Source organism: Homarus americanus, unplaced genomic scaffold, assembly GCF_018991925.1.
Source record: "Homarus americanus isolate GMGI-L3 unplaced genomic scaffold, GMGI_Hamer_2.0 scaffold40333, whole genome shotgun sequence".
NCBI lineage: Eukaryota > Metazoa > Arthropoda > Malacostraca > Decapoda > Nephropidae > Homarus > Homarus americanus.
Genome location: NW_024714036.1, coordinates 777,760 through 787,500, shown reverse-complemented (window position 1 = coordinate 787,500; position 9,741 = coordinate 777,760). Strand labels below are relative to the sequence as shown.

At 44.2% G+C, this 9,741-nt stretch overlaps 1 protein-coding gene across 1 annotated transcript; it reads right to left on the bottom strand.

The window, feature by feature from the left end:
- Window positions 1-7,308: 7,308 nt before the first annotated feature.
- Window positions 7,309-8,073, bottom strand: LOC121875430 (microtubule-associated protein 6-like). The gene has a single exon (XM_042379991.1). The coding sequence runs from the start codon at window positions 8,071-8,073 to the stop codon at window positions 7,309-7,311; it is 765 nt and encodes a 254-aa protein (XP_042235925.1).
- Between the last annotated feature and the right edge of the window lie 1,668 nt (window positions 8,074-9,741).

Genomic DNA, 9,741 nt, shown 5'->3' with positions numbered 1-9,741 from the left:
AGGGCAGGGTAGGGTTGGTAGGGCAGGGTAGGGTTGGTTGGGTAGGGTAAGGTAGGGTAGGGTAGCCAGAGGGAGTGTGTGAAATCAGTGTGCTGTGTAAGGAAATGCACGAACGAGAAGTGTATGTAAGTGTGTCTGTGTGTATATGAATCGGTGTGTATGTGTCCGTGTGTATATGTGTCTGTGTCAGTGTGTCTGTGTGTGTAAGTGTATTTGTGTAAGTGCGTCTGTGTAAGTGAGTAAGTTTATGCATGTTGCTGTGTGCATGTGTGACGTCATCTACTTATAAACATGACGTCATGAAACATCGCATCACACAATTATACGATAGCCATGACGTCACTCTATAAAAACATGCGTGACGTCATCAACTTATAAATATGACGTCATGAAACATCGCATCACATACGATAGCCATGACGTCACTCTAGAGGTGTGACGTCATTACCTCCAGTTGACCCCCAGATGAAAATAGATTACACCTTATGACTTGGTTGACCGTGACCCCTGGGTGACACACACACACACCATCCCATCTATTGTTAAAATAATAAACAACTCCTGATTTATGTACTGTACAGCCCTGTAAATATATTCAATGCATATTATATCATTATGTCTATATCAAATGTAAGTCTGTAAATTTTCAGCCACCGGCTGCAACTCTATTAATAAACCGTTTATTATTATTATTATTATTACACACCTGACAGGTCCAGCTTGTCGTTCTTCCGTAATACTGACAGGAAAGTGACATAAACAAACGCCTTTCTCTTTCAATTAAATAACCCAGTATCTGATAACCTAACCTAACCCCACCAGGTATCTTGAGAGTGTTTAACCATCAGGTGAAATAAACTAAGGTGTTTAAGGCATCGTTTGATTCCTCTCTCTCTCTCTCTCTCTCTCTCTCTCTCTCTCTCTCTCTCTCTCTCTCTCTTAACAGGGTAGCTCAGTATCAGCCTCAGTAGTGACCTTGAGTGAGCCAGGTGTGAGCAGGTAAATTCCTAGAACGTAGGAAAGGTGCAGCAGCTCACCTGGTACTGTATATTATCTACCCCTACCACAGTGGAGAGAAGAAAAGAAGAAAGAAGAAAGAAAAGAGAAGAGAGAGAGAGAGCGAGAGAAAACTCCCCTAGGTATCTCACCAGTACCTCCTCCCTCTCCTCTTCCTCCCCTCTCCTCTCCCTCCTTCCCTCCTCCAGGTGTACTCCCTCCAGCCTCCTCCTCCTCCTCCTCCCCGCCAGTATGCAGATGACCACAGGATGGACTCATACATAGTGATCAGGCCAGGTCAGACAGGGGTCACCTCCGGCCGTTCTCACGAAGCAGCTACGTCAGGTGAAAGCAGGAGCACCTGTACCTGAAGGTGATAAGGTGGTTCCTAGCAACTTGGGGGAGGGGGGGAAAGGGAGGAGGGAGGGAGGGAAGGGAGGGAGGGAGGGAGGGAGGGGAGGGAGGGAGGAGGGAGAGGGAGGGGGAGGAGGAGGAAGAAGGGAGTGAGAGGGGAGGAAGGGAAGGAGGGAGGAGGGAAGAAGGAGGAGAGAAAGGGTGAAGGGAAGGAGGCAGGAAGGTAGAGTATTCTACATAATACTGGGGAGGAGGGAGGGTGGTAGATAATAGGGGGTTACATAAAGGTAGAAATAGGGGGTAGGGTGGGGTACAATGGGTAAGGGGTATCCTACGTAACAGGGGGAGAATAAGGGGGTTTAAGGGTGGGTGGAACAGGTTATAAGGGGGGTCATTTGATAAGGGGGTACTACACAAAGGGATCGAATAAAGTGGGGGTGTTGGTCGATGTAAAGGGAGGAATCAGAGAGGGAGGTGGAGGAGGAAGAGAAAGAGGAGGGGGAAGAGGAGGAGAAGAGGGCGGTGGAGGAGGAATCTGGGATATAAAATTAATGAATCCATCGTACTCAAGAGGTTAAATCATCGTACTCAAGAGGTTAAATCATCGTATTCAAGAAGTTAAATCATCGTACTCAGGTGGCTAAATCATCATATTCAAGAGGTTAAATCATCGTACTCAAGAGGTTAAATCATCGTATTCAAGAGGTTAAATCATCGTACTCAAGAGGTTAAATCATCGTACTCAGGTGGCTAAATCATCGTATTCAAGAGGTTAAATCATCGTACTCAAGAGGTTAAATCATCGTACTCAAGAGGTTAAATCATCGTACTCAAGGGGTTAATCCATCATACTCAGAGGTTCAATCATCGTACTCAGGTGGCTAAATCATCGTAACTACACAAAGGGTCAATTCATCATACTTAGGGGGTCCATCCATCGTACTCAAGAATCTCATTGTACTCAAGATATATATAGAAACATAAAAACCGTAGAAAATAATAACAAAAATCCCAATAAACTTAAGAAATAATAAAAAAAAAAATCAAACCCCACCACCAAAAACCTCATTAATATCAACCCTTTTAACCCCACAAGGTGTCATGAACCCCCCACCCCCCACCCCCCCTACCCTGCAATAACCCAGAAGTTGCAGACCACCACAAATGGATTCGAAGAGGGGGCACCGTGTTCTCAGATTGTTAAACACGCCGCCGACGCCAGACTGCCCAGACCTCGTGAGATTCGTTCTATGGTGTGGACGGTAAAAGTTATCAGCATGTGTGTGTTTTATGCAAATGCCTAATGTCCCGCGTCACATATTTTTGCTGAATTTTATGACCATGGAATATTTACTTTTTTTTTTTTTTTTGTAAGGAAGAACTTGATAATGATTTCTTTTATTGTTTACTTGTCTTTGAAGGAGGAAGGTGTATTGATGAGGATAATTTTAGTGTCTTGTTTGTGTCTTGTTAAGTATTTATGGTGAGTCATTATGTCTTAGTTATATGAGAAATGAACGTATATGGATTTTCGTTTAACGGAATAGATACGGATAATATGTTCGTTAAGTGTAAAATGAACGGATATGGTTTTGTTTAACGGAATAGATACGGATAATATGTTCGTTAAGTGTAAAATGAACGTATATGGATTTTCGTTTAACGGAATAGATACGGATAATATGTTCGTTAAGTGTAAAATGAACGGATATGGTTTTGTTTAACGGAATAGATACGGATAATATGTTCGTTAAGTGTAAAATGAACGGATATGGTTTTGTTTAACGGAAAAGGTACGGATACGGATAATTATCCGTATCCGTACCTTTTCCGTTAAACAAAACCATATCCGTTCATTTTATACTTAACGAACATATTATAATATGTTCGTTATATGTAAATGGACGGAAAAATCTTCGTTATGCGGAAAATAAGAATATTTTCCTAAGTATTTCTCTCGATTTTGAGTATACAACTATTTTCTTTACCTGGATATTAAACGAAAACAACCGACTAACTCTTCATATAATATAAACTAAACGAATTATCACTCCATAAGCTATAAAACAAACCATTATCTATACGTAAAATTAAAAATACAATCCCATCTATTCGCTAAAAATAGAAAATACTCGAATATTCGTAAAACGGAAAAACAGACGAATCAACTCATCGTAAATCGAACACAAAGCAAAAAAAAAAAAAACACTCCGAAACGCCATTGTAATCCTGAGCATTAGCAGTGTACACGCCACGATGACGCGTTGATACTAAGACCTTCATATTATCGCAGCAGAATGAAAACATGCGCAGTTTCCCCTGATGTTAGTTGGGAAATGCACTGATGAAACTGCGCTCGTGACCGTCCTATCCCGCCCAGCAACAGGTGCACTGCGCTCAATCTGGTGAAGATGATAATGATGGTCCCTGGCGGTGATAGTGAAGGAGGTTGTGGCCAGTGAGTGTAGGATGGTTCTCTCTCTCTCTCTCTCTCTCTCTCTCTCTCTCTCTCTCTCTCTCTCTAACTCACTTTTGTCCGTTTCTTTCTGTTTTTTATCTTTATTTCTGTCTATCTCCCTCTGTCTCTCTGTCTTAGCTTGTCTTTCTCGTTGTCTCTCTCTCTCTCTCTCTGTGTCTTTCTCTATCTATCTGTCAATATATATATATATATATATATCTACTTCTCTCTGTCTAATTCTGTCCCTTTCTTTCTTTCTGTCTCTCTAAACCTATCTGTCTATCTATCTATCTATCTATCTTTCTATTTATCTATCTATCTATCTATCTCAGTCTTATTGTCTCTCTCTCCTCCCTTCTAAACATCTCTCTATCTACTTGTATCAGTCCATTTCTCTCTCATCTCTCAGCTGCCGTCAAGACATAATCATAAGGTACTGTAAATACTTCATCAACTCATTACAGACAGGTGAGGTGAAATAAGACTCAGGTGATCAATATCTGGAGATAAACTCTTTGTTGATCTAATTTACGAGCTGCATACCTGTACCTGAGACTACTGCAGGATGAGAGAGAGAGAGAGAGAGAGAGAGAGAGAGAGAGAGAGAGAGAGAGAGTACAGTAAATGTTCTTTAAAAATCTGTAATCGTTCCTATGTCAGAGGGCAATCGACAATATTGGTCTTTATGACTAAACTTATAATAATAATAATAATAATAATAATAATAATAATAATAATAATAATAATAATAATAATAATAATAATAATAATAATAATAATAATAAATAATAACAATAATAACAATAATAACAATAATAACAATAAATAATAACAATAACAATAATAATAATAATAACAATATTAAATAATAATAATAATAATAATAATAATAATAATAATAATAATAATAATAATAATAATAATAATAACAATAATAAACCAATAATAATAATAATAATAATAATAATAATAATAATAATAATAATAATAATAATAATAATAATAATAATAATAATAATAATAATAATAATAATAATAATAATAATAACAATAATAATAATAAATAATAATAATAATAATAATAATAACAATAATAACAATAATAACAATAAATAATAACAATAACACCACTATGTAAACACTTAAGAGAGTGACCCACAAGACCCTGGTAGCTTGTGGCAGCAGTCTCTTGTATTCATCACAACAATGTTTTTATCTTTGAGATTTATAATGACATAAATAATGCGTGTTGTGGTCGTGTCTTACCTGGCTCCCCTGCGCTCTACCGGCCATGGAGGTGGGGGGAGGGGGATGGGGAGAGGGGGGACGGAGAGGGGGAGAGGGGGGAGAGGGGGGAGAGGGGAGGTCCACGTCTGTACACACAATGGTATGATAGTTTATTACATGGAGTCCAGTGGTGGAGTACTGGGAGGCAGTGATGTGCTGTGGTGGTAGGGTGAGGGAGGCTGGTGGTGGTGGTAGGGTGAGGGAGGCTGGTGGTGGTGGTAGGGTGAGGGAGGCTGGTGGTGGTGGTAGGGTGAGGGAGGCTGGTGGTGGTGGTAGGGTGAGGGAGGCTGGTGGTGGTAGGGTGAGTGTGGGGTGAGGGAGGCTGGTGGTGGTGGTGAGGTGGTGGAGGGAAGAGGGTGATGGAGGATGATAGGTAAGGGAGGGTGGTGGATGAGGGAGGGAGAGTGGAGTGAGGGGGAGGGTGAGGAGAGAGGGTGAGTGAGGGAAGGAAGAAGGTGAGTGGAGGAAGGGAAGGTGGGGAGGAATGAGGGAGGAGAGGGAGAGGAGTGGAGGGAGGGAGGAGGGAGGGAGGGAGGGAGGAACGTGAATGAGAATAAACAAGTTACCGAGACAGAAAGATTGGACAGGACATGATGAACCGAGGGACGGGATAGACGAGGTGTGAGACAGGTTATCACGACGGCCAGACAGGACGGTAAAGAGATTGGACGAGACAGAATGACAGAGAGACTAGATTGAAGAGATTAGAGACGGGGTATCATGACTGAGAGATTTGACCGGGAGAGATTTGACCGGGAGAGAGATATGACCGGGAGAGGTTTGACCGGGAGAGATTTGACAGGGAGAGATTTGACAGGGAGAGATTTGACCGGAAGAGGTTTGACCGGGAGAGATTTGACAGGGAGAGATTTGACCGGGAGAGATTTGACCGGGAGAGATTTGACCAGGAGAGGTTTAACCGGGAGAGATTTGACAGGGAGAGATTTGACAGGGAGAGACGGACATTTGGGAGAGGTTTGACCGGGAGAGATTTGACAGGGAGAGATTTGACCGGGAGAGATTTGACCGGGAGAGATTTGACCAGGAGAGGTTTAACCGGGAGAGATTTGACAGGGAGAGATTTGACAGGGAGAGATTTGACCGGGAGAGGTTTGACCGAGAGAGATTTGACCGGGAGAGATGAGACCTTTGTCGAGTCTCCTGGCGATATATCACGACTGAGAGACTTAACGAGACACCATGAGAGACTGGACGAGACAGGGTGGAAGAGGCGCCGATGGTGATGTTCAGTGATGGGGAGGGGAGGGATGGGGAGGGGAGGGAAGGGGAGGGAAGGGGAGTAGGACGCTGTGGATGGCTATCTATGAGGCGAGTTGGGGAGGTATTTACTGATAACTGGACCTGGAACCTAACCTAACCTAACCTAACCAAACCTAACCTAACCTAACCTAACCTAACCAGGTCCAACCTAAGCTAATTCGGCCAAACTAACCTAACTTAGGTAGGTTATGTAGGTAGGTAGACCCACATGTTCCTCACTGTGGAGGTAATTTACACAGGTACACACACACACTGGGCTGACCTCCTGACCTCGTGTGCGGTGATGAAGGCTAAACCGTTGTCGGCAGGACAGTTTTGGTGGTGCAACTTGCCATTAGGATAAGATCAGAGACCAGGGGAGTCTGCTCTCAGGCTCTATGCCTGACTGACCCTGGAGGGACTAGATCCTGTAGAGGCCAGGTCATGCAGGGACCAGGTCCAGCAGAGGCCTGGTCCAGCAGACGCCAAGCCAAGCAGAGGCCAGGTAATGCAGAGGTCAGACCTGCAGGGACCAGGCCCAGCAAAAACTAGGTCATGCAGGGACCAGGTCCATCAGAAACCAGGCCCAGCAGAGGCCAAGCCCAGCAGAGGCCAGGTCCAGCAGAGGCCAAGTCCTGCCGAGGCCAGGCTCAGCCGGGCCAGGTCCAGCAGAGACCTGGCCAAAGTCGTGCCACCTCCCACCTCGACCATCATTACCAACTGTGCAGCTATCACTACCTTCCCCTCCCTGCCTCCCTCCTACCCCTTACTCACACACACACACACACACACACACACACACACACACACACACACACACACACACACACACACACACACACACACACACACACACACACACACACACACACACACACACACACACACAAAACCCCCAAACATTAAAAAACAAACAATAGCCCAAACACACAAAAAGAAACACAAGTTAAAGCTCACAACACCATCCCTGCCCAAAACTTTTCATTTGTATTCCTGACGCCGACGATTTGCATCTCAACCACCTGTGTTGGACCGACTGGCCGGACCTCGATGGTAATGGACGGTAGAGTTGGCATTAGTGGATAGACGATAGACACTATATAGACAATAGACGGTAAATAAACATTCTTTCCTGGTCGAGGCTTCAACACCTCAACATTCTTTCCTGGTCGAGGCTTCAACACCTCAACATTCTTCCCTGGTCGAGGCTTCAACACTTCAACATTCTTCCCTGGTCGAGGCTTCAACACCTCAACATTCTTCCCTGGTCGAAGCTTCAACACCTCAACATTCTTCCCTGGTCGAGGCTCCAACACCTCAACATTCTTCCGTGGTCGAGGCTTCAACACCTCAACATTCTTCCCTGGTCGAGGCTCCAACACCTCAACATTCTTCCCTGGTCGAGGCTTCAACACCTCAACATTCTTTCCTGGTCGAGGCTTCAACACCTCAACATTCTTCCCTGGTCGAGGCTCCAACACCTCAACATTCTTCCCTGGTCGAGGCTTCAACACCTCAACATTCTTCCCTGGTCGAAGCTTCAACACCTCAACATTCTTCCCTGGTCGAGGCTCCAACACCTCAACATTCTTCCCTGGTCGAGGCTTCAACACCTCAACATTCTTCCGTGGTCGAGGCTCCAACACCTCAACATCCTTCCCTGGTCGAGGCTTCAACACCTCAACATTCTTCCGTGGTCGAGGCTTCAACACCAACATTCTTCCCTGGTCGAGGCTTCAACACCTCAACATTCTTCCGTAGTCGAGGCTCCAACGCCTCAACATTCTTCCATGGTCAAGGTTTCAGTACCTGGACATTAACGGATCCTTCTGCTCACTGTAGGGTGAAGGATGAAGCAACAGGCCGAGGGAGGTCTGTGAGGAACGCTTAACATTCAAGATAAACACTCGTAACCATTCACCTCCTCCTCCTGCCTCCACCTCACCTGTACTGTAAGTGTATGCTGTAGATAGAGAATTCTGGTTGATGGTTGACTCTCAGGTGGTTGACTAATACCATCTGGGGCCTGTGGGAGTTTTTATGGTCACGACAGGTGGTTTGAACCACGACTTGGGCACTCGGTTCTGCCAGATGGTTCTTCTCGTATGACCAATACCAGCTGTGTCGGGTTATGGCTGGGACAGATGGACTCAGCCAGATGGTTTGACTTCATCAGGTGGTATACCAGGCGGTGAACCAGCTAGATATCAGGTCTCATCCTTACCAGCTGGTGTATCCAGATGGCTAATCCCTTCCAGGTGGTGTTAAAGAAGCTGGTGCGTCCCTGTCAGATGGTGTGTCTAGGCAGCAGGCGCGTCCCAGTCAGATGGTGTGTTCCTGACAGGTGGTCGTATAAGCAGGTGGTGAGGGAAGCTATAAAACACACTCAACACAGCGGGGCTATTAACAACTTGCCATATATGCGAACGATTTGTCTTTCTTTAGTTTACAGCCGCCTTCCTTGGCAACAGCAGGCGACACAGCAGCAGACACGTTAGCACCAGCAGAGAAGACAGCAGCAGACAAGACAGTAGCAGCAGACAGAAGCAGACAGTTAGCGCCAGCAGTTGAATCGAGTTAACAACAACAGCAGACGACACAGCATTAAAAAAGCAGACAAGATAACTCCAGCAGTAAAAGAACTCGTTACAGTAACAGCAGCAGGAGAATGGAACAGCATTATACAATTCTTACAAACAGAGAAAACAGCAGACAAAATAGCGCCACGATCCTAAACACAGTAGAACAGCAACAGCACAACCACCAGTAACAGCAGCACCAAAAAACAGCACCAACTACCTACCACAACATCAACAGTAGCGAGCCAAAACAACAGGGGCAACAAGAACGAGTCAAATACAACACAATAAATTATCTTCAGTGGGTCTGGGCTCCTCCCTCTAGGTGGTCCAGGTCCTCTTGAGTTTTATTACTTGTCTTCTTAATAAGCGCCTCGTCTCCAGGGAGTGTAAAGATAATGGCGTCGACACAAAGTTAAATATTTATATACCTCTGGGTCTTTTTTTTTTTTTCATTCTGCCAGGTGCTGTTAACGCCATCGCTAATTAACCTATTAGCCTCACCAACCATAATTATCAGATGTTAAGTCTTCGGTAATTTGTCTGGAAAGGTAAATAATTAAAAATGCTTAATTTTTTATACTATTGACTCGAAATATTATCAGAACCAGAACATTATCCGTCATGTCATAATAGGCGGACACAGTTGATAATAAAAGGCTTTTATACGAGAAATTCTTCATAATAAAAAGCTCACTACTTGTTTTTACATCAAGATAAGGTCGAGTCTCAGGGCAATTTCGACGCCATTTTCACCCAACCTACCCCGAAAAATGCAATTATTATATATTTTTCCCTCAGTAATAT